The sequence below is a fragment of the Strix aluco genome, chromosome Z, assembly GCF_031877795.1.
Source record: "Strix aluco isolate bStrAlu1 chromosome Z, bStrAlu1.hap1, whole genome shotgun sequence".
Taxonomy (NCBI): Eukaryota; Metazoa; Chordata; class Aves; order Strigiformes; family Strigidae; genus Strix; species Strix aluco.
The window spans coordinates 60,748,316-60,773,377 of record NC_133971.1 but is presented as its reverse complement, the minus strand read 5'-3'; the positions used below and the strand labels follow the sequence as shown (position 1 = coordinate 60,773,377).

Below are 25,062 nucleotides of genomic sequence, written 5' to 3'. Positions count from 1 at the left end.
ATTCAAATTGAGTCCAGTGGGAAATGAAGGACATGGCTTATAACTTGGTCTGCAAGTGTAAAGAAAAAGTTGTTTTCAGTGTTATGAATGCACAGTATCTGTGCTTCCAAGATTTGGAAATAGACGTAAAACAGTGAAAGTATCTCTGGTATCTCCACCTTCCGCAGCTTCATTATGTAGGCCTTAGTAGTATATTTGTATTATAACACTCAATTTTTTTTAATAGGCATATCACTTAAAAATTTCCTTCAGTGCAGGTATGTCAGATTTGTTTGTACAATTGATTCTTCCCTTATCCTTAAAATAGTGTTTCGTGCATTTTGTAACTGCAGCATGGCATCTGAGCCTATAGTAAGGAGGAGTGAGACCTAATAGGCTTTGATGCTCCCTCTCCTTATTTCTTAAATTATGAAGTGAGGTATGTTTTACCTGTTTTGATAGAATGTTGTATTATTGGGCACCTGCTTTATTCTTGTAGTTCAGCAAATAAAGAAAAAAATCTTTGTATCTTGCTGTCTGTTAGTTTCATTTAGAAAAACATCTCTTTTGTTAAAGCTTAATTTCCAAATTTTTAGAACTCTGTGGGAAATGAGGGGTTTTTTGTAGTTATCATTCAGTTGTTAATATAGGTTCCTGTACTAAGTGTTTCCCTGCAACTGTATGTTTTAGACTTTTTATCTGGCTGTTGATCCTTTGTGCAGATGCAGTTTTCCAAATGTTTTTGACATTGCTTAATTCTGAATGTCTTATTCTAGAGCAAGACTGAATGACACTGTCTGCTATTCAGAATAAGGATGAGGGTCTGCAGAAGGCTTTTTGTCTGAAGCAAGCTGAGGGAATTGTACCTATATGATTCTTGTGGTGTAAGTCAGTGCTTGACAATTTTCTTCATTAAAATTTAACATGAGGATTTGAGACTCCAAATTTTGGCAGGATAGAACAAAAATCTAATTTTTTGGTCTTTATTCTGCCTTTTAGTGTTTCTACTTGCAACAAAACAGTTACATTGAAACCACAGGGATTGTTTTCTTCAAAGTTGTTTTTTCCCCCTCCAACTGAGAATAGGTGCTCTAAATACTGACCTTAATATTTTTTCAGTTTCTATACAGTTAAAAATATAGATTGTTTTTTCTCTTTGAAATTGTATGTGGCTGCTTTCAGTTCTAGGAATAAAAATGAATGCTTCCTTCCTGTCCTTAAATTTCTTAATATGATTGGGATTTCATGGCAGAATAGTAGTGAAGCTGATGAATTTGTTTCGTGCTTTCTACAGTTAATTGATCCCTTGTTATCTGGTTTGACAGATTTTTTTTTTATATTTGTCCCAAGTGATGCTTTCTTTCTTAGTGTGTTGGATTAAAAACCCAATTGTGTAGTGTTTTTCCTGAGAATCAGGTTTACTTTGAGGACAGATTTGAACAGAATTATTTTTCTAAAGTAGTTTTTCTTAAATTAAAAAAAATCTGAAGAGATTGAGCTAATTACCATAAAAAGACTTAAGTACTGAAGATTCATGAACTATGATCTATAAATCAGTGATAGCTTTTAGTGTTTAGTGATACTATTTAGGAAGATGATCTGACTGATTATTTTCAAACAGGGTGGTTAGGAAATTATTCTGAAAAGTAAGTTAGATATATATGTGTAAAGGATGGATGGGACTGTTGGGGAAGTGTTCAGAAGGTAATATTTTGATAATCTTTGGTTCTTTATGCATATGTGGTATAAGAAGAGAGGAAAAAAGAAACTACAAATAATAAAACTAAATGAAACTCTTCCAAACGAGAGGAAGAAGGAGAAAGGTATGCATTTGGTATGGCTAGCAAATGACTGGGTTGCCAATCCAGGGAATGTATGACCAATTAGCAAAGAAGTATGTGCCATGGAGAATCAGAAAGGGGAGAGGAGTGGAACAAACTCAAAGCCTGACCAAAGTAGGCATGAAACCTTTTTTACTTTAGGTTATTGCATTTCCCACAGCACTTTTCTGGTATAGCTTTTACATCATAAGCAATTGTAGTTTCTGCAGGCATGTTACCAGCCTGAGAAGCTGTTCTCTGTAACAAAGAGTGGGTGTAAAAATGGTTGCCAAGGCAGTCTGTTTATGTTCATAGTAAGTTAAATGCCTGAGAAAGCTGAGAGTAGAACATTGCTACTACTTAATATACTGTAGGCTTTCAGCTTCTTATTGACTTTAAAAAATAAATTTGTGTTATCATTCTGTCTTTATCATTCTCTGTCTCTGTTTTCAGAGAAACTCAATAATTTTTTGCAAGTTCCTAGAACTCTTATGGGGTGTCAAGGAAAGATAGATTCCTTTTATGACATTGTGGTGCCATTCAAAATGGTGATCTCGAAGGCCTCTCACTACAAAAAGGACATTGAATTACTTGAGCGTGTCCAAAGAAGGGCAACGAAGCTGGTGAAGGGTCTGGAGCACATGTCGTACGAGGAGCGGCTGAGGGAACTGGGGTTGTTTAGTGTGGAAAAGAGGAGGCTGAGGGGAGACCTCATCGCCCTCTACAACTACCTGAAAGGAGGTTGTGGAGAACTGGGGATGAGTAACAAGCGATAGGACAAGAGGTAATGGCCTCAAGCTGCACTAGGGAAGGTTTAGACTAGATATTAGGAAGCATTTCTTTACAGAACGGGTTGTTAGGCGTTGGAATGGGCTGCCCAGGGAGGTGGTGGAGTCCCCATCCCTGGAGGTGTTTAAGAGTAGGGTTGACATAGTGTTTAGGGATATGGTGTAGTTGGGAACTGTCAGTGTTGGGTTAATGGTTGGACTAGGTGATCTTCAAGGTCTTTTCCAACCTAGATGATTCTGTGATTCTGTATGCTGTAAACTTGAAAGTGTTCTTGTGCTCCTCTGTATAAATTCAGTTGGGTGATAGGGAGGAATGCCTGCCTGTGGTCTATCAGCCATCACTGGTCTCTTTAGTGGAGAACCACTTGTTCTCTCCCTCCCTATCCCAGTTTCTTTCTGGATGTGTTTTCCTGACATGAGAAGTTTATGTATTTCCAGACCACCTTGTGCAAGTCTTTACTGTAAGTCTCAGCTATTGTGAGACATGCTGTAATCACAAGGTATTACTGTGAGAACTGGAATGCTTGCTGCATGAAAACTTTTTTGCCTTTCACTTCTAGCTTCGTGGTTGCCCAGCCAGTGCTGCCTGCTTTCTGCATTGCTGCCTGTGCTAAATCTTAACCTCTTCTCTGTGCTGCAGGGGAGGAAAGCTTGCCATGTTTGCCTCTTTAGGTAATGTTTAAGAATAAGAGGGTCAAGAGTGAGTCTGATGGTGCAAAAGGAAGTAAAGCTGAGTGTGTTCCAGACACCAGAGCTATGCATAGGGTGTACCTAAATTGAGTACTTTATTTCTGCTAACCTTCCAACAAAGGTAAGAATTTACAAGGAAAACTAATGAATTTTGCCTCTGCCAGGTGTGTTGAATATTGATGTTTTTCTATCTGCCTGAAACAGTGGCTCATAGAAAAAGGAATCAAGGCTAGTGAATCTTCAAGCACTTTAACTTCTCAATTGACCCATACTACTCAGTTCTCTCCCATGCCTAATTGGATATGAGACTTGTTATCCTTGTTTGCTTTTCCTTTTTTGTCACTATTTTTCTTCAGTTTCTCTGAACACTGTAAACCAAAATATGCAAAGGTTTATTTTCTGAGAAGACTAGCTCTTAATTCTTGCAGGTCTTGACAGAGAAGTACTAGTTCTTTGGTTTAATTTCTCTTTAGGATTTTCTCAGTGTTTCTTACACCTATAAAACTCATTTGTGTGTAATGCTATTCCCTGCCTGCCGTTTCCTGCCCCCTCCCCCCCCGCCCCTTCCACAGCCCAGCACTCTTTTGGTGTTTGCCTGAGCTGCATATTTCTGTTGACTGTTTACCCCTGAAAGAAAATCAGGAACCTGGGCCTGTTCTATTAAATTAGAAACTTTGCCATTGATTTTACTAGATACAGGATTTAGCCCAGTGCTGTTAGTGTTATTTTCTTGCCCTGGCACTGTTTACAGCTTCCTCAGTTTAAGTATTTTTCCATTAATAGAATTTACATGCTGTTTGCCATTTTCCAGATTAACAGAGATGTTAAATAAGATCATGTCTGGTGCCAGTTCCCTTTGCTGCCACATTTTAAACTTTATGCACTGTGATAAACATGTTGCAATTTGTTTGATTTTAATGTATTTACAGTACTTCAGCAGGCTTTAATGTTGTGATGGTTTTGATGGTCAAATTAAATTATATTCATTGAATGATAAGAAACATGTGAGACAGAGGATCAAATATTAAATTAGAAATCCAAATCTGCTTGATCAAAAATCTTTACAATATACACTGTGTCTAGTTCTGCTTTGAAACATGTCTGGCAAAACCTTTCACTGTGAATCATTTCTCATGACAGGTTAAGAATTCTGCTGGTTTCTAAATATTTAGATATGTTAAATGTAACACTCTATTCTGAGAAGATACTTGACACTTTTTGTTGAAAATACAGAAGTCTGTGGTACTCTGAGAGAAAACACCTTTGTGCTGTAGGAGGCCAGGACTTAAAACTGTAACCTAGTTTTCCCTGTCCGAATTTAGGGAGCAACTAGTGAAGTGTCTGATCAGGATATGAACCCTAGAAAACACTATTTAGATTATCAGTAACTAGTTAATATGCTTTTTTTGCCTGATATATCTAGAGAGAGTGGTTTGTTTCTCTTTTGTGGGGTTTGTAGTAACTTGCAAAAGTAATAAAACAGAAAATATAAGGTATAGCAAATATTATTCTAGGAGGTTTTGAATGTTATATCTTTCTTCCAGTAAAGGTGGATTCCACAATTGTATTTTGCTAAACAAAAGTCCTTAAGTAGAAACAGGGTAGGCTAGTTAAAAAATGTGTTTGAGAATTGGTCTTCTGCAGCTGCTTTCTCATATTATCTGAAGGAGTTTTCCAGGACACTTGTGAACTTATTAAAATTTTTCCATTCATGCTTGCTTTCTGTATTTTGGCACAGGGATGTGCATTATTTTGTCTTTTCAATGTAGACAAGTTTGTTCTCTGTTATGGAGGATAGGATGATATTCCACCTAACTTGTCAGGAAAGTCAGTTTTTTTGCATCATAGGCTGTATAGTGATGCTTGGTGAAAGATGTCTAGACTGTAAGTCCAGAGTTTTCAGCAGCCACTAGAGCAGTTTCTGGTTTATGTGCCTGGCATCCCAGCAGTACAGAGAGATGGAAGAATCTGCAGATTTGTATGTAAAAAGTTTGCCAAGAAAGTGATTGCTCTTTTTTTTTATTGTATAGAGAGAATACATGTTTAATATTGACAAGAACTGATTGAGTTCATGTTTGTGGCTTGTACAGAACCTATTTTGGCCTATTTCAGGTAAGAATAAATAAATGAGTAATATTTAAACCTCAGTATTTTTATAGTATCTCCTTTATTACTGATTTGGTACTTGGGCAAATGAACTTTACCACAATTTTTAGACAGTGGTCAATAAATTAGTATCGATGTTTTTTGTTTTATTGGAATTTTTATTGAAAAGGTGGTGTTTATTAAAAAAAAGTTGGCTGCACAAGGTTTGCTAGTTGGCTGTTATGTCATCCATCTGGGGTGGCAAGAAAAAAAACTTCCCTCTTTCAGCCAGTTTCAGCTAAGGTAGTAATGAAACCACCAGTGTTTCTGGGATCTATTTTAAAAAAGGAAAATGTTCACTTGGTGTTCGTATGTGCATTGATAGTAGCAAAATTCTTGGACCTGCTGATTAAACGTCATGAGTGGCGTGGAATGCCATCTACTGGGCAGTATGATCAGTACATATGAGATATGTAAAACCTTCCTGTGAGCTGTAAATCCCAAAGACTGCTTAGGAGTTTTTTGATTAAGCTGTTGAAGAACTACAGATACTTTGTTAGCATTTCATTATGTTTTTTGATGGAGTAAAAATAGCCCTACTTATGTGTAGATATTGTGGCATTTCTCTCAAAGTTGGATCTGGAGAAGAAATGTTGAGTGACTTTTTCAGTATTAATTTTCGATGGTGTTTTAGGGAAATATAAATGGTTGTAAAAGTCGTCTTGTTCTTTGACTGATTTTAGTACTACATTATTAAAATAATTTGTGTAATCAAATAGAAATGGGTGGACTGACTTATAAAGGTTACAAATTCAAGTTAGGAAGCAGAAAAATGAAGCTAACTAGCACAACTTTATTTCATCCCTTACCTATGGGCTTTACGATAATGAGTTTAATTACTGGGCCAGATACTAGTTTGTGTCTGGGATATTCTTCTCTGACTGCCTCAGTGCACAGGATGAGCTGCTCTGAGGATTAAGTAGACACATGTATTCTATTGCACATCTGAAACAGAGATATGAGGCCATCAGCTGTGTGAGGTTCTTGTTGTGGTGTCAGAATTGGAAGGCATGACGAATGAATTGGGGAATTCCAGAGAGAAAAGGACAGTTTCATGGGATCTCTCTCTCCCCCTCCCTGCATGATTCCTGCATAGCATTGAGCGTGCTTTGCAGTGCTTACTAATCACTTATTCTTGATGCCCTAGATGACTGAAACTGTTCTGTGTATAACTTTCACAACTTGGGATGCAAAAGCAAAAATGGAAGAACTCCTTTTGGTAGCAGGCTGACTGATGCTCATGTGTTAGAACCAAGGCTGAAAGTTGCTGGGCCAACCATACTGCTCGATTCTTTCTTTTGAGACCAGCTCTAGACAAGTAGCAGACACTGCAAGTAGGCTTCATGAAACTTGTTAACAACAGGGAGATGACAGGATTAGGGGATCTGTTTCTACTCCAGGCTCTAGAGAGGAAGGAGAAGTGCTGTTCAGAAAACAAAAGCCTTTCTGGTCTAACCTAGGCCTGATTCCCTCCCTTTCCTCCCTGCTTTCTTTCCAGTCCTAAGTCAACATCATCCCTGCCTGCAGCTTTAATCCTACTACCTCTTTTTGTAGACGTGCTAGTCTGGTTGCTGCTTCCACTCTGCTATAGAAGATAGTGCATGTTCAGCCCTGTCGCACATGAGATGTGTGAGGGAATGGTGTGGTTTTTAGTTACTTCAGGGGTATGGTGTGTGGATTTTCTGTTCAGCACTTGGAGCTACAAGTGTGATGGAATATGTTTTTGTGCTGTAGGTCTCCTTGATGTCTGTTTTCACAATCTGCTTTAGTAAATGAAAAAGAAAAAATAAACAGAAATCAAAGTTCTACAGTTTGGCTGAATTTCTGGTGAAATTTTCACAGAAACAACAGAAGCTTCTGTTCCTAGCTAGGAATTAACCTCTCAAATTATGCAGTAGTCTGCATTAAGAGATGAGGCTATTAAGAAACATTTGACATTTCAATTTTTAATGGTATCAAATGGCATATATTTTACCATCTTCAGTCTTAGAAACAACTGAGCAACTTCAGTGACAACAGTCTTCACTGTTTGAATACTTCACATGAAGGCTTCATATGAGTTTTAAATGTTTTCTACTGATTAGTGGATAGAATTTCCTCTGAAATTCCTAAAAATTAAATGATACATCCATAGTATTGATAAAGTTTAGCAGCTCACATTGTTTGAGGCAGGAACATACTCCAGTGTCTCTGTATAGCTTATCTTTGACCATATGTTCTTCATAGGAAAAAAGACCTGCTGAATTCTCCAGAGATTCTCAGGTCACTTTTATCTGGGTCAGATTATTGGGCTTCTAATATTATTATTCTGATTGCCCATTTTATCTGAGGAGGCCAAGTGGGGAAAAAAACCTTTTCTCTGTTACAAACGGGTGTTCATCCAAGACAGTAATGGCTCGGGACATTCAGGACACTTCAACTGGTGTCATACCTTTGCTTGTAACTGTAAAAACAAGCTAATACTGATGTATGTAGTATTTGAACCATGTGTCTGTCCAGTTATCTCTTCATTATGAAATCAAGTTATGTGTTCCCTCTGGTCTCCGTTAAGCCCATGTTGCTTTTGTTTTAGTTAATTCATAGCAAAGCCAATTCTATGTTGTAAGAGTAAATTATATTTGGCTATCAGAATCAAAGTATGAAGGGTGCTGGGGATGGGGGTGGTCCTTGGTTATTTTTTTTGTTGTTGTTGTTTCTTTTTTTTAAAAAAAAACATTATTCAACATGTTACATTTAAAATGCTTGTGTGATAATGTCTTCCCTGAAGTCATTCACCTGGATTTAGGGGAAGATGTGAGATGGCTTGACACGAAAGTAGTAAGAATTTTGTATTGAAGGATAAAACATTTTATTAATGGGACTGTTAGGTATCTCCTGATTCATTTAACTCAAAATGTGAAGCTGGAGAGGCTAAGACTGTTGATGCTGCGAGGGAATACTGCTGAAGAAACTTTCAGACCTTGAAGTTTGATAATTGAAGTGAACCAAAACTCCTTAGGCTTTTAACACAATGGTACCCTCTAGTGGAACAGTGTTGCATTAAAAAAGCCCCAACATTACTTTTTGAGTGAGCAGCAAGGTTTTAGTTAGATATGACATATGCTATGCAGTATATGTGACTTGTATAGCAATAACAAAGTAGAAGCAGCTTTGAGGAAGCCACCTCTATCATCTCTGATAATGAAAATGTAACTAAATGTAACTAAAATGGATATTTCTTACTCTGATTGCTCCAAATCGTTGCTTTGCAAAAGGTAAAGCAGAAGGTCTCATTGAATAGCAGTTCATTCAGGGTTAATAGGATTTCATTCAAGGATTCTTTTAGAAGTCACTGGTGTTTCATGCAAGTCAGAAATGTATGCTGAGTATCTAAATCCTTGTCACATATTTTTCAGGCTACTCTTTTGGTTGTTTGTTTGCTTAATCAAAACCTGTGGTTAATATGCATCCAGCTTAATCTGACATTCTTGAGTCTGTAACATACCTGTGTTTGCAAACGTAAGGTAAACACAGGGAAATGTTGGATAGGCATCTGTTGAAAGACGTGTTGTGCTGACTGAAATATGTTATCTTTGAGAGTTTGAGATTTGTGCAGGGAAAGGAACTTGGTATTTCAGTTGATGTAAAGATACAAGTAGAGAAAAATTAAAAACAAAATCAAAGCTTTGATAAGGAAATAAGTAATCACTATAGTAGAAAGAATAGGGTGGGAAGAGGTTATTTGTGTAGGTATTTCAGTTTCCAGATCCCAGTTTGTATAGACAGGTGAGGTTTTGACAGCCAAGTAGTAGGCTTGAAAAACAGAAAGAACTGTAGCAGACCTGACTTTGAGATTGTTGTAAAATGGGAAGAATAAATGACGTAACTTCTGGAGAAGAGGTCCTACTGGATTTAGGAGGAGGTCTGGGGATTTAAGCATGGGTTTAGCTCCCAAACTGAGGCTTTTAATTTAATTACAATTTTCCCTTTTGTGGTTTTCATTCTCTGCTACACAAATGGATATAAAAGTAACACAGTACATTCCCTTCTGTCAGCCGCTTTCTTGAAGGGAAGGATGTGGTGGTTGTGGCAAAATGTTAACCTTGAGAGAATAAGAAAGCATACTGTCTCTAACATTGTTATTCTCTTGGTCTGACTTCACCAGCCATAGTGATGTGTTATGCTAATGTTAGTTTTTTCTGTTTGAATCAGATTGTAGACTTTCTGATAATTGATCATAAAAACCAAAATGAATCTGCTGCTTGAAGACATTGTACATTTCCACTGGAAATGTTCTTAAGTTTTAAATACAAACTTTATGATGCAATTTATGTTTATGGCTGAATTTCTCCAAAGTTAACATGACAAAGTGTAAGGGGATTGCAGTTTGAAATGATATGGAGAAGTATTGGCATGAAGAAAACATGTAAATGAAAACTTCTTAAGCACAGGTAGGAATATATGAGAACATGTGACAGGAGGAGTTTGAGTGCTGTAAAGAGGCTTACATCTTCATTAAATCAACTGTTTTGAGCTTAAAGGAAAAAAGTAGGGAGAATATGACTTATTGGAGAACCATGGCTTAAGTAGTTCGTCTGGAAAGCTGTTAGTGTCTGGCACAGACTCTAGGTTAAACTAGTCTGCTTATTTCAGTGTGATGTCTAACTCTTGTTTTCTAGAAGGTTTAGTAGGCAATAAAGACTTGCAGTGTTGCCAATGTTCGATAAGTGTTTTCTGTATAGCATGCATTGTTGGGGAGATATGGTTGCTGCATAGGTAAAATTTTGTAGATCTCTATATGGGAAAGAAGCAAACAAACCAGCTGAAGCAAAGAAATTCATTCTACAGAGTTAATAAGCAGGTGTTTTCAGAAGGTAGGTTGCTCTCAGTGTCCATCAAACATTGTTACAGATCCTTCAGAGTTTATGGATGAAGCTTCAGAGAAAAGCATGTCAAGTGAGCAAGATTTTTAAAAAAGACAACTTTGAAGATGGTAACAGAGCCATCCTTAAAATGTAGGGTTTTGAGGCTATTAATGAAGGTTCTTGAAATATTTTCTTCTGATACACTATTCCATGTAGAGTGATGCTTTCAAAGTAGATACTGAGTGAGGCAACTAAAGAAATAGGTTCAGTATTCATATAAGAACAGTGCTTAGACATTAGAAACAATTAGGTAATGCTTTAAGCTATCCCTGTAGGTAAAGAAGCTGAAGGAAAAAGTATAAAATAACTTTGTCCACTGTTCATCTGAATGTGATGATGCAATTGTTTCAACAAGTATCAGAGATTTAAAAGAAATCGCTTACTGTTGCATTCCTGTGTTGTGTGTGGTAAAGCTGCTGTTCAGATGCTACAGAGTGGAGTAGCACAACAAAAATTGCAGAAAAATTTCTGTAATTAATACTAGTCTTCTGGAAGTTAGGCTTAGAAAAGTAGGAAGGCTAATGTGTCTATTTAATTCTAAGCAGTTTTATTTCTCTAAAGTTGTCTGTGCTTGTACCAAGCTACAAAGAATGTGTCTTAGCTGATACTGAAAGAGGATGGTGATCAAAATCTTGCCTTAATTGTATACACTGGTTTCTTTCCTTGAGGCCCTTAATTTGCTGCTGCAGTTGAAAGAAGTCTGTGTTAGACTTGACAGATTAAAAGATGATGACATTTCTTCTGCACTTAACTAAGTAACCAAGAGAGAACTGAAACCACACAGAAAAATGAAAAGCTTTGGGAGCTATAAGGCCTTTCTTTGACCCAGGCTGTGTTGACTACCTTACAGTGCAAAGATTGAGCTTGAGAAAGAAATAAGGTGGAGAGAACTGATGCAACCTAACTTCAAAAACACCTTAACTTTTTTTCTGTTATTTAAAATGGAAAAAGGTCCTAATTTCTATTCCACATATAATGTCAGGGACAGTTAAGGTATTCTTCAAAATTATTAGGAAGTGTAAAAGTAAAGACTGAAAAGCTAGTGGATTTTTGTTAGTGGTTGCTTTGCTTATTGTTGTTTTTTCCCACCATTTGGCCCAAGATTTCTAACCGAACAGTCAAAATACTGGTCAGTGATACTAGGTAAAGGTGCCCGTAGGAAGGTACCTCTGAAGAGATTTTATAATGTAACCTATTATTCAGGTGCTTGAGTTTGCCCTTATTTTACTTCAGGAATTCAAGATTCTCATTTTGGGAGAGCAGTGTCTTCTAAAGACATAAATAACTTAAAAATTGAGTCTCGTGTCAGCTGCACATGTCAGATGTCTGTCTCCTTTTACTTGATGAGAGGCAATAGCAAGGAATCTGCCTCTTATTAACAAAAGTGCATTTATTGCTGTTTTAAAGCAACTTTTTTTGTTTACAGGTGTCAGCTGTGATGCATGTTTAAAAGGAAATTTTCGAGGTCGCAGATACAAGTGTTTAATTTGCTACGATTACGATCTGTGTGCAACTTGTTATGAAAGTGGTGCAACAACAACAAGGCATACAACTGACCATCCAATGCAGTGCATACTAACAAGAGTAGATTTTGGTAAGTGATAATTTCAAACTAGTGATTTATTGCTATGTTGTGTCTACAAATACAATATGGATTTTCATGTTTCTACTACCACTTCCCCCATTAGCACACTGATAGAGCAAATTCTCATCTTCTAAGAAACAAGTATGCTTTCTTTGATTTTAGCATACAAGAACTGATTTATATATATTTTAGTTGGTGCGTATGTATTTTAAAATATTTTTATTTTGATCTGTTAACAGCAGGTTGTCAGACTAATAAACATACTTAATATCAATGACTAGTCCTAATTAACTTCCACTTCAGAAGATGTGGCAACCTTCTCTCCCCCAGTATGCTTTACATAAGTGCCACAGTGTACAATCAGAAAAATGCTGGTGAGATTTTGTAGGGATGTTATTCAATGGTGGTTTATGTGGGACTGTTAGGTACAGCAGGATAGTGATGGGCCGTACTGAATATAAAAGATTAGTGGCAAGGGCTAGCATGTAGTCATCTTGGAAGTCCTTTGAAGGTCTAATTTAAGAATTATTTCTGACTATAAAGCCATGTCAATACTTAAAATAACAAAAATTTGTTCTTGTCTCCTGTCCTGCTGCTTGTTTCTATTGCATCATGTTTTTAATAATTTGTATTTCACAAGATACTTCTGTGACAACCCTCTGCTCTAAGATGTTGCTGGTGCTGGATGTGAATTTTGGTTTTGTGTTAAGCTCACAGAGCTAGCATTTTAATAATTATTTTAGCAATTTTTGCTGTATTCTTTAAGTTTTGAATTCTTTAAATATGATTTCTTAAAAGCTGAAGTCTTATGAACTGTAAATTACTACTTTACCTTTTTGATTAAAACAGAAGTAAAATCTACTTCTTTATTGCTTTAAAGATTAGACAATAGCTATATATGTAAACATGCAGTTGGTTTCTCAAAACAGCCTTTGAATGAAGATGTCTTCCATTTTCTTTTAATTTTCAGGCCTCTGCTTGCCCTAAGACTGTTTGGTCATGACTTCAGAAATCCAGGCCCTGGGAATCCAGGGTTTGGAAGGAAATAATTTAATGCGTTATCAAAAATGCATGCTACCTTTTTAGCTTGTATATGTTTCTTCTCAGGCTTCTGTTTTTTTGGTCTCACTAATGACATAGAATTCTCTGTACAGTATGTTAGTTCAGGATTCTGGTCACTGAGATGCACAGTTCAAACTTCTTAGCCCCTTAGCAATAGTTATTCTTGGATGTTGCACACGGGCTAAAAGGACAGCATTGCTGTAAACATTAAATGTTCATTGTAGGGGTACGAGGACTGAAACATGCTTGCTATGAAACCTTAAGCTAACATTAAATGTCAAAGCTTTCAGTGTACTTCAGTGAGGAAACTTGTTCTAAACACTACTCTTAAATGCCTATCATCAGAGCATTCATAAGAACATTTCTTGCAACTTGGATATTTCTATTCTGGAAGTTTTGATAACCATATCTTTTGGTTTAATACATTTTATTTGTACGTGTAGGGGCAGAGAGGGGTTATTTTTTACTATTTTAAGTCTCCATAAAGCATGCAGATGGCAAGGTGGAAAAATGTTCACAGTGAAGTATTGAGATGGGTATTAGAATTCCAAGGGCCACTTCTGCATTGCTTGGTGTTTATGCTACTGTAGCTTCTTTAAATAAGAAGAATAAGAAAACAAGCTCTAGAAATTTCATATGGGTTGATATCCAAGCATTACTCCCACAGAACCAGTGTTAGGAAGAATAATACTGCAACTCAGCTCTGCAGCAAGACTCCTGGTTTGATTTGATTAATGCTGTAGAACAAGAACAGGAAAGAATACATCACCACCAATTGTGAACCACAGCAAATGTTGATGACAGCCTAGTACTAGTGACCTTGTAAGCTTATACACTGAAGAATGAATTAGGGTATATTTATAAATAACATACTCCTTAGGGCTCAGGAAGCTCTGTGACACCATTCTTAAAATGTTTTTTATTTTACAGTTCCCTTTAGAATGTAAGAAAGACATAAAGAAGTGTGCATTTACAGTATTATACAGATGCTTAGAGAAGCTACAGTAACTTTTCAAAGAGTCTTGTGTAGCCAAGGAGATCATGTGACTTTGAGGGACATCCAAAAAATCAGGAGCTAAGGAATCTTAGGTTTAGTTAGAAAATCAATAATGGTAGAACTAGTAGAATGACCTGTTTCAGTGTTGTCGGGATAGCTGTACTCTAGTGAGTATTAAAATTCATTAAAGAAGCAGATATTAATGGGTTGAAATAAAATAATCTCACAGGTAAGATTAGCAATGTAAAACTAAATGGCATAGAAGTAATGAAGTCTTCTGTCACTTCTGAGTGATGTGGGAAGCCAAATGAAAGGAGAATGTCTTCTAATGTGTGACAGTATGAGTAGGGAGTTTTCCTAAATAAGGAAAACTTCAGTAGAAACACAGAACGGAAGGCTGTTAGTATAGGTAGGTGTGTGAATTGTAGTTTACATGGCCATTGACAAACTTCAATACTGTTGTCTGTAATCAGGTTTGATTCAAAGGTATGACAACTGCTTTTAATAGAATGAAAACTTACAGTTTTTGCTGATGGTGGGGAGGGAAATGGACAGCTGGTCGAAGGTGAGTGTTTTACCAAGAAGTAAGCAGAGTATGGGATCCTTCCAGTGCAAAAGCACTTCAGAGGAAGTATCATTTTTCTGATTTTTAAAAGTGAATGTGGGGATCAGTGGGTCACTTGCTCAAGGTCCATCTGCAGCTGATGAAAAGGACTGTGTACCTCTAGTTCCCATCACTATTCTGGCCAGCACTCTCTATATGCAGATAACTGTGGAATTTGCTTAAGTACTCTGTGTCTAAAGCTGTGACCGAATTCAGGTTTGTGGTGGACAGCTAATCACATGGATGATCCTATCTGTCTTGGATTGTTTCAGTGTAGAAGTAGTTAACATATTGTTGTGGTCAGAGCCTGGAGGGCAACTGAGCACCACACAGCTCCTTGCTCACTCCTTCCCCCTCAGGAATAGGAAGGAGAAAATAAAACAAGAGGCTTGGGAATCAAGATAAGGATAGGGAGGGATGACTCACCATTATGGTCATGCGCAAAAGACAGACTCATTAGGGGAAGAAAAAGGACATCAATTTAATTCAAACACTAACACCACCACCACTTAAGAGCAGGACAGTGAGAAGTATTACCACATCTTAAAAACACCTTCCTTCCCACCCCTCTCTTCTTCCCAGGCTTAGTTTGGCTCCTGATCTCTGTATGGGGTTATGGTCAGTCCACTACTCCTTCTAAGAAGGACTCCTCACATTCTCCCCTGCTCCAGTGTGGGGTGCCTCTCACGGAAGACCAAGGACTGTCTTTCTACAACATGAGTTCTTCCCATGCGATGCAACTCCTCCCAGGCTGCTCCAGCGTGGGTCCCTCCCACATGTTGCAGTCTTCCCAGCGCTGAACTACAACAGTGGGGGCTTCCCACAGAGTCCTAACCTTCGTTGGGCACAGTCAGCTGCTCTGCTGTGGGGTCTTGCATAGGCTGCAGGTTGGCATCTGCCACTGGTGACCTCTGCGGACTGCAAGGGCACAGCCTGCCCTCTCGCCACCGGCTGCCGGGGAGTGTCTGCTCTGGTGCACTGCTGCCCCCCCCCCCCCCCCCCCCGCCTTGCTAAAAAAAACCTATTTGCGTAGGTTTCTCCTTCACAAGTCCAACTCCTCCTCCCATGTTCTCCTTTTTAAATATGTTATCACAGAGGTGCAGCCACCATCACTAATTGGCTCAGCCTTGGCCCAGAGGCAGATCCAACTTGGAGCTGAGGGAGCTTCACAAAGTTTCTCACAGGGGGCCACTGCTGTAGCCCCCTCCTCAGCTACCAAAAACCCCTGCTGCACAGAGAAACCCAACACACATTTTTTTGCCTCAGTGAAAATTCTGATCAGTTTTTAGGATTCCTAGGTACTGTAGTAATGTCGCAGATTGTGTTGCAGGAAGATGGACTTCTTCAGGTGCTCTGAAGGAGCTTTTTGTTGTCATCTTGATATTTTTTTGATCATTCCTCCCACCCTTCCTCAAGACTTGGACTAGTATAGGAGCCCATATGAGAACACCGAAAACAAAAGCCCTGGTGATTCTGGCTATGCATGTATTCACTCTTGTGCCATCTGGTTGGTATATTTGTCTTTCAGGAGTCAGTGTATGACCTAGTATTAATTTTGAAACAAGATGGGATCCAGAGCAATGGCAGTGTTACTGTTCTTCAGTCCCCACAAGAGACACTGGAAAAAACTTTCACACACACACCAAGAGTGATATGCTGCAGTAAGAGGGACAGAGCTTAAAATAAAATGCAAAGTCTCATATGTAGTGACAAGTGGCCTTTAAAGCACAAATCCAATTAGATTATTTCTGAGGGGTCAAATAGTAGAATTGGAATAGGCCTGTGTAAAGAACAGGAATATGCTTACCAGGCAGTCGTCGTACTTTTGTTCCTTCTGTAGGACAATTTCTCAGGACAATGGAAAAGTTCAGAGCAAACTTTCCAGTTTTCTTTCTCCTGAAAAAGAATCCTAAGCTGTTAGGATGCTTTATGATTTTAAGCATGTGGCTTGCACATTACCCCCACCCTGCAGGTTGTACTGCAAAGAAAGTAATACAAATTGTTAGTAGAAGTCTCTGCCAAAATCATATAGTGTTACTTTTATCAAAGTACAGGACAAGTGTACCTTCACTTGTCAGTTCAGGTCCTTATGTGACAGAAGATCCTGCCACCTTTTGTGCCTAAGCCTTAGGCAAAGGAAGCTACTTAAGTAATGGTTTCCTTGATAATGCATAGTGTGAGGTCTGACTGGATTCACCAGAATTCAGCTTGAGGGTTTTGTGATATTTTTTTTAACTGCTAGAACAAGATCTGTCTGGTAACTGCATACCTTGATAAGTCAGAGCATCATAGAATAGTCTAGCTTGTTTGGAAGGGGACACCAGAGATCATCTGATCCTGCTTCCAACAGAAGATTGGAACATAAGTTGGGCTATCCCATCAAGTCAAGTCTAGTGTTTCCATCAAGGGACACTTCACCACTTCTGGTGAACCCTAGATCCTCTCCATTCTATTTCAATATATGTCTTGAATTGGAGAGAACAAAATTGAACCCTGTGTTGCTTAGGAAGTGTCAAGTATCATGGGATATCACATCCCTTAATCTGATGGTTGTTTTCTTATAGATTTAGCCCAGGTCATTGTTTGCTTTCAGTGACGCAGGGGCTCACTGCTGGCTCATGTTTGTCTTGCTGTCCACAGGGATCAATTGGTCCTTTTCAGCAGAGCTGCTTCCCAGCTGGTTGACCCTGCCTTTGAGCAGCACCTGCAGTTTTGGCACTGCTCAGTACTGGCAGATGGGCTGCAAATTCTCCCTCATCTTCAATAGCATCTGTGCTCATTCACAGCTTCACCATGTGGTTCTTACTGTTGGGAAGCAGCAAGACCAGGACTACTCTTCAAGGAATAACAAACTAGGAGCTGAGGGTGACCACAGCACAGGCAGGGGCAGTGTCCTCACTTGACAGTGTGCAGGGCAGGGTTGGTAACAGGAGTGGGTCTAGTTGACAGTCCCAGACAAAGCAAGTATAACAAGTCAGCTCTGGGGTTCATGAAACCCATCCAAGGCAGGGAGAGGGCAGGGTGCAGCTACAGCATAGTTCATGGCCAGATGGTGAGACCATAGATGTAGCCCATGGGTAGAGGGTGTGTGTGGAGGTCTGCTTTGAGGCTGGTCAAGGCAGCTAAGGCCTGTTGGGGAAACAAAACATCTGGCTATCTGAATACCTGCATGTAATCATTGTTAGCCCTGCCAACGCATTTCTCACAATGAAACAGCTCAGTGCTTTGTGGCTATGAGGTTGAATGCTGAAATTGATGGCTGATGAAACTGCATGAAGAAAAATGGAGGCTGTGCTGTTCTTCCTGCTAGACATAGCTGTACTGGAAACTTGCTGGAAGATTGAAATAGTGATGTTCTGGTTGGAAGGAATGAGCAGCAGTTTACAGATTAAAACAAGCTGTCATTTTACTCCAGTGGACGTGGCTCTTGCACTGCCTTTGTGGTGGAAGGGAAGAGTTCCAAGTGAGGCGGGTAAGGTGGGTAGAGATCACACCTGTTGAGAGTAGATCCCTCCAGTCTGTAAAACAGGACAACATTGGTTGAGTAACAGAATATTAGTGTCTAGTTGAATATTACAGCTGTATCACTGTGTATCTTTGTTTCATAGGATAATTCTGGTTGGAAGGAATTTCTGGGGTCTTTTGGTCCAACCTTCTGCTCTAAGCTGTGAGGTCAGACCTGGTTAGTCAGGTCTTTGCCTACTTAGGTCTTGAAAACCTCCAGGAGTGGAGATGGCACAGGGGCTGTTTGGGTATCCTGTTCCACTGCCTGTCTACATGGGGAAAACGTTTTTCGTGATATCCTCTTGTCTTCCCGTACTGCAGCACTGTGAAGAGTCTGGCTGTGTCTCCTTGATCCTGTTTCTGTAGGTATGGGGGCAGCTGTTAGGTGACCCAAGCTGTCCGCTCCAGGCGGAACCAGTCCTGGCCCTGCACCCTCTCCTTGCAGGGTGAGTACCCCAGCCCTGCCATCTTAATAGCTTTCTGCTGAACTCACTTCAATTTGATGTCTCCCCTGTACTAGGAGGCCTCAAACAAGGTGCAGTGCCTGCATGAGTCTGATGGGTGCTGAGCCGAAGGGATCACCCCTACTCATATTGCTCTAGGCACATGACTGGCCCCTGCTCATCTTGCTGCCCATCCTGCACCCAGCAGCACCTCCTCAGAGCTGCTCCCTGGCCCTGCTGGCATCCTGCCTGCCTGATGCAGGGCTGGGCTGAATTTTGTAAGCTTGCTGTTGGTTGGCCCATTTCTTTATGCAAATATTTATAAGTTGAAGGTAGGTAAGCATTATTTCTAAGTTTATAGCAGAATATCTAGCAGGTTTTAGAATGTTTTTCTGTTCAGAAAACCTGCAGCAAAACAGAAAAGCAGTTTAAACAGTAATACTGTTTTGAATAGTATGACTCCTTGATGAGTGATACAGGAAAATACATACTTTATAAGATGTGGTGTGTTGCCACCATTTGGTTTCTTCAAACATTAAAAAAAATTTCAAATACACTACAACTTTTATAATACCAACATTTTTATCTATATGTTTATATCCAATTGGAATTACTTACATGAAGAAAAGTGAAACTAAAATTCCTAACTGCTGTGTCCCCTTGTAAAGAAATATGTCTTAACAGAAAGCAAGGACAAGCTGTTATAAAATGTAGCCCTAAATCATCTTGAAAAATTGATTTTTTTTTTTAATCTAAGGAATCCTACTGTTCTTCTGTCTCATTACTAACCTCCTGCCAAGTTTAAGAATGTGTTAATTAGATTTAAATGTTAAGTACAAGTAGTCTGTAGCTATAGATGGATAATAAAGCAAAACTGCTCATATTTTTGGTTTAGTTTTCACATTAAATTTGGTTGTGTTTTTTGTTTTTTCCAGGAAAAGCTATGATGTCTAAACACAGTTGAATTTGAAATCTTAGCTTCATAAACTGTTGTTGAGTCCTCTTTAGACAGTATTCTGATCCTTTTACTCCTTTGTAGTCTACTTCTAATTGATAAGCAGTGTGGGGTAATGAATCCTCTCCTAGAGGGATGTGATTTAGTCTGGTTTTCTTTTTCACTAAGCAACATTGTCTTCCTAGCCACTTTGAAGAGTGCTTTAGAGGTTGAGAGGAGTTTGAAGAGGTATGAACTACCTGATTTTGTGTAGGAAGGTATTTAGAAAGAAACAAAATAATTAACTGAAAGATTTCTTTATGGCCAGAAGGGATAATTCTTCGATCATGGGCCAGTTGTATCATAACAGTAATAAAAGTGTAAATGAAAACAGTAATATAATTGTAGGTTGCTTTGCTTCTGCAGCCATGCCAAATTCTAATTTTTTTTCCATACTACCTCTAATTGTTACGGTCTTTCTTAGAAAATGAGCCTTTAATAGTCAGTAACATGACTGTTAATAATTTTTAGGATTTTTGATGTACTTGTAAAATTGAAACAGGTGGAGAAATATCCATTCAAGTAGCTTCAATGCTAAAACTAGACACAGAGATTCATGGTATCACTTAATTACCAACCTCTTTTTTTTTTTGTATAGTCTTAAAGAAAACTTACTTGGTGACCTGTATTTTAGATCAGAAAAGAGATAGATTTTGATTGTAAGAGGGGGAGAGAGATTAAAGTTCAAGAGCAAAAAAGGAAGTATAAACTTTCAAAGGGAAAATTTGGATTTGCCAATGACTGATTTCGGTTCTGACAGGTGCATTTTTAATTTTTTTTTCCAGATGAAGGCATACTTATTTGACATATGCATGTAAGTTTGCTGTGTATTATGAGAAAGATGTGGGAGGAGGTATGAGTGGGAGAACATGCAAGAGTATAATCAGGACACTAGAAAGAACTGAGATTTTTATTTTTTAATTAATAAATGGCTTGTTTCATGTCCTCTAAAAGCAAGGATTAGAAACACAGGATTTGACAGTACTTGTCAAATTTCTCCCGTCTGTGATAGGACAGTATGTACTGCTGGAATTCTTGAAATCTGGACTGACATAACAACATATCTAAGGAAAAGATATTTTCACCTGCATATTAATTAATTTACCACTCACCTCAGACTGGGTGTGGCCCTGTGCCCTTTGAGCTGGGAAGTTGGAGTTGGTACTTCTACCTTACTTGAAAATACTTGTATTCATGAAGTAGTGGGGTTTATAGGTAGAGGTTTTTAGACAATTTGATGATTTTGAGATATTTTTAGGTAGTAGATGCAAAAGTTACTCTTATATGCAAATCCTCTAAAGAATAAGATGTTGAGCCCCTTTTTCATTAGCCTTGCCCCTTTGAGTCATCATCTTTTGTTTTATCCCAATCAGTATATAACATGCCAGGACTTGGAAATTTTCCAGAAACGAGTCTGCTCAGCTAGAGTCCTCAAATGAAAATTTGACTTGGTTTTGTTGCATGTATATGTGTATGTTTGCAGTGATGGAGAATTTCAGTTTCCAATCAGTAAATAGGTATTTAATCATCAACATGAGGGTCATACCAAAGCGTGAGGGGAAATTAGAGGATCAACTGAACAAACTGTCATTAGTTCTTGATGTGTTTGCGGCTGACATTTTTGCTGTTCCCACAGGTATGCAGAATTTTTTTGCACAAGTTCTTGTTATTATGTTTCAGAGAATAATACAGTGTTTTTCTATGTGCTGTTTGAGGCAGATTAAATGCAGTTAAATTTGGAATTCTTCTTAACTGTTCAGTTCGGAAGTTTGGCCATATTTCTAAGCTTTGGCTTTGTTATATCTTTAGGACACTGAAAAAGTGAGAACTGAAGTTTGCATTTCCTCTCTGCAATGATACTGTAGAAGTAAGAAAGCTTTTTGAATCTGTAACAACTTGTGTAATGAGCTGCCTTAGTTAGAATTTTTCTTCATGTAGTTGCAAGGAGGATTCTTTCATCTGTCTTCATTGGAGCATTTTGCATTTATCTGTTCTAGTCAACCATCATTTTGAATCTTTTGCCTTACAGATATATTTTTCTGAAAGAATATTTGTTCCAGAGTCTGTATGGCTGATCCATTCAGAGACTGTTTTAGTGACTGCTTAAGAACATTATCCCATGTAAACCTTGTTCGTGCTTTCCTCATTTGAAACCCTGACATGTGTAAGTTTGTCATATTTGAGTATGCTGCAGCGTATTGGTAATTTTTTTTACCCACACTCAGGTTTTTGACTACATCAGAATGGCAGTCTGAGTGTGATTCTTGGAGGAACTTTCAGAGGAGTACTTAGTGAAATATGTACTGAAGTGGTACTGCCTAAGAGCTCCAAAACCTTGAAGTTCTGTGAATTGTGTATACCTCCTGTGTGTTGTATCTGAAACAGTCTCCATAATACCTCAAACTTGGAGCAGGTTAATTTTCATGTAGGTCTTTATTGTATATCATGTAAATAAGAAGAGAATGGAAGACTTAAACTCCTGAAAAATGTGTGTCCTGTAACTTTAGAGAAGCTGTTCAAGTCAAAAGGTAGTTGTGCATGTAAGTAAATCTAATTGGTTCATCCTTGTAGCGTGATGTTGCTTAACACCTGTACATAGAGACTGTCAGAGTTCTGAATGCTAATGGTGTAATCCTGCCTCAGACCCAGTTTTTCTGGTCACCTGCTGGAGTAATTGTAGCACCAATCTACTCATATAGAATAGACACAAGCTTGCTGTAAGTAATGGATGAGAACTACAGATAGTTTTAAAAGCTTTGACATGGGGGAATTTGCTGTTGTTCCTGTTTTTGATCATTCAGAACACACTCTAAAGGTGATTGATACTTAAGTTATAAACCAAACAAGCAGATTGAAGAGTTTGAGAGGCTTTTTTCCAATCCGGCAGTATTTTCATCTTCAGTTGAATATGGTATATTTAAATGTTGGCCAGCAACCTCTCCTGGAAATGTGGGAAGATAGACCTTCCTCTCCAAGCTTCACTGGTTCTTGTCATGGATTTATAGGGGATCAGGTAAGGACAGATGCTTTGAATTAAGACATATCACATGTCTTGTTGTTAGGATGCCAGCTGAATGCCTGACAACCTGTCAAGGAATTGTCCATTGTTCCTGTGTTGGGTGACTCAGCTGCAGTCAGAACTGAGTCCTGATACGTGTTGTGCAAGGACCTTTGGGATTTCCCTTTAATAATGATTCCAGGCAGCTGTTTGTCAATACTATTTAGACAACTTTCAGGTAGCAGGGTGGGGGTGCTAATCTTTTGGACATGTCTTCCAGTTTACATTCATGCTGACTTTTGGTCTGTATAGTTCTGTTTCAATCATATCTGATATGCAATTCCATTCTCTAATGAAAAGTTACTTCTGTGCCTTATTGTATAAAACTTTTAATGGAATATCAAATGCTGCCTTGGAGAACTAAGACTTAATTGGCTGGGAACTTTTTACTTTGGATAGTTGGACATAATGTTTTCCTCATATATGTGAATAAATGAACCAAAGATTTAGAATAGTGCTCAAGCTTAATGTGATAGTTAATTTGATGAACCAGTTAAAATGCGCAGTGTGTCAGGTAGTGTTTCTTCTTTGGCAAGACTGTCTACTTGGACATTTCTTACCATGCCTGTTAAAGGGTTATCTTTCTCTCATCCTCCAGCATTTAACTTCTCTGGAAGCAGTTTCAAAATAAGGTGTACAGGGACTACTGAACATAAACTTTAATCTGCAGTGTATTCAATCTTGTTCTCTATCTTTAACTCTGCATATTAGTATGTTACTAAGAAAGTAATTTCCTGTATTAGTCTTGTAGTATTAGGTTTCAAAACCTAGTTATGTGTAAAATACTATCTGTTAATACGGGGCATTATAGATATGTACATTTTTAGCTTAAACATCATTTTTTGTAAAGCTGCAGAAACAAAAAAGTTGTTCTGCTCTTCCTAGTCATGTCCTAAAGAGTGGTCAGTAGCAGATGTCATAAATCTTAGGAAGCTGTAACTTAAGCCATCAGAAGGACATACTCCTAATACATTGGATAGATTGATACTGCCTTGTGGTGCAGAACATGAGTTCTAGTATCTGTTCAGACTTGTCCAATTTTTATTTTATATCAGAATATTCATAATTCTATGAAAATATTTTCTCTAGGACTTACTACAAGTGACTGAAAAATGTCAGTGAAAAGATTTTTAAATTACTTGCTGGAGAAAATCACACTTTTTAGCTTGATGTGAATGTGAAGTTTATTTGTCATTTCCTGTTGAATACATAATACCTGCAGAGGATGAGAGAGAGAAGCATTCTTTTCTTTTCTTGCATGGTTTGATAAATTTTCATGTAAAGTGTGGGGAACTTCTATGTTAGCAACTTAAAAGTGCCTGCTTTTCATCAGTAGTGCAAAAGTGCTTAAATTCAATACAACTTAAAGTTGTTACTATTGTGTAACAGATAATCAGATTCCTTTTTCACTATCAGTCTTTTATATATTTGAGACATTTCTAACACTGCTTCTTGTAAAGTAGTGGTTCAGCTATGGCATAAATATTGACATATGGTATCATGGAGGACTTTTAAATTTTAATCTAAATTTTTGAGGTACTATTGAGAGTTCAGCTTTTGAAAACTCATCTTATAATTGAAAAATACCATAGGTGACCCTGTATGTGGGATAAGAAGGGTGAAGGGAAAGCGAAGATTTGGCAATATCAGCATCATTATCATAGGAGTTTTTGCTCCTAATGAATATTAGAAAACTATGTTATATTTGCTAATGAAAATGAAATGTAGTCTGTCTGTTTTTTGTAATCAGTAATTGAACACTTCTGGAATATCAGCCTATGACCTTTATGCAAGATTAAAATAGCCGTTTCAGTTAAAAGCAGATTAATTGGGCAGTGGTTACATGGAAGTACACTTACAGAGGTTTACATGAAAAAAATAAATTATGCTACTGCTTTGAAGTAACCTCTATTTAAACACTTTCTGTTTCAGATTTGTACTATGGTGGAGAAGCTTTCTCTGTAGAGCAGCCACAGTCTTTTACTTGTCCTTATTGTGGGAAAATGGGTTATACGGAAACATCTCTTCAAGAACATGTTACTTCTGAGCATGCAGAAACATCAACAGAAGTGGTAAGAAGTTTCAGAACTGGATTTCAGTTGTGGTGGAAATACATTAAGAAGAGTCTCTCTTCTGGAAAATTGGTACCCTCCTGTTCTTGTTCTTTTTTTTTTTTGAAGCATGAGTTCATTTAAATGCTTTGTAAGAAGACATACTACATTTGACAGTGACATTAAAATTCTGTGTTTCATGGGTATTGTAATATAATGAGCTTGCTTTCTTCTTTTATGGTTGCTGTTTGGTTGTCCAGATGTAAAAGCTGCCATGTTTAGGAGCTTATTATCCTGTAAGACAAAATTTAGAGTATTTTCATGGTTATTCTGTATATCTGTGTCTCCCTTTTCACAACCAGTATGTAATTGTCCTGGAAGCTCATAGCTGTGACAGTTTTTTGTAACAGAGAGAGGAAGACATACAGACAGTTTCGT

The 25,062-nt window shown here is 38.0% G+C and overlaps 1 protein-coding gene across 1 annotated transcript in view; it reads left to right on the top strand.

Annotated features, from left to right (window-relative positions):
- Nucleotides 1-25,062, top strand: part of LOC141918813 (E3 ubiquitin-protein ligase KCMF1-like) — a 60,782-nt gene that overhangs the window by 17,291 nt on the left and 18,429 nt on the right. The window contains 2 exon segments of the mRNA XM_074813661.1: nucleotides 11,753-11,920; nucleotides 24,506-24,645. Of these exon segments, the coding sequence (XP_074669762.1) occupies nucleotides 11,753-11,920; nucleotides 24,506-24,645 (308 nt within the window).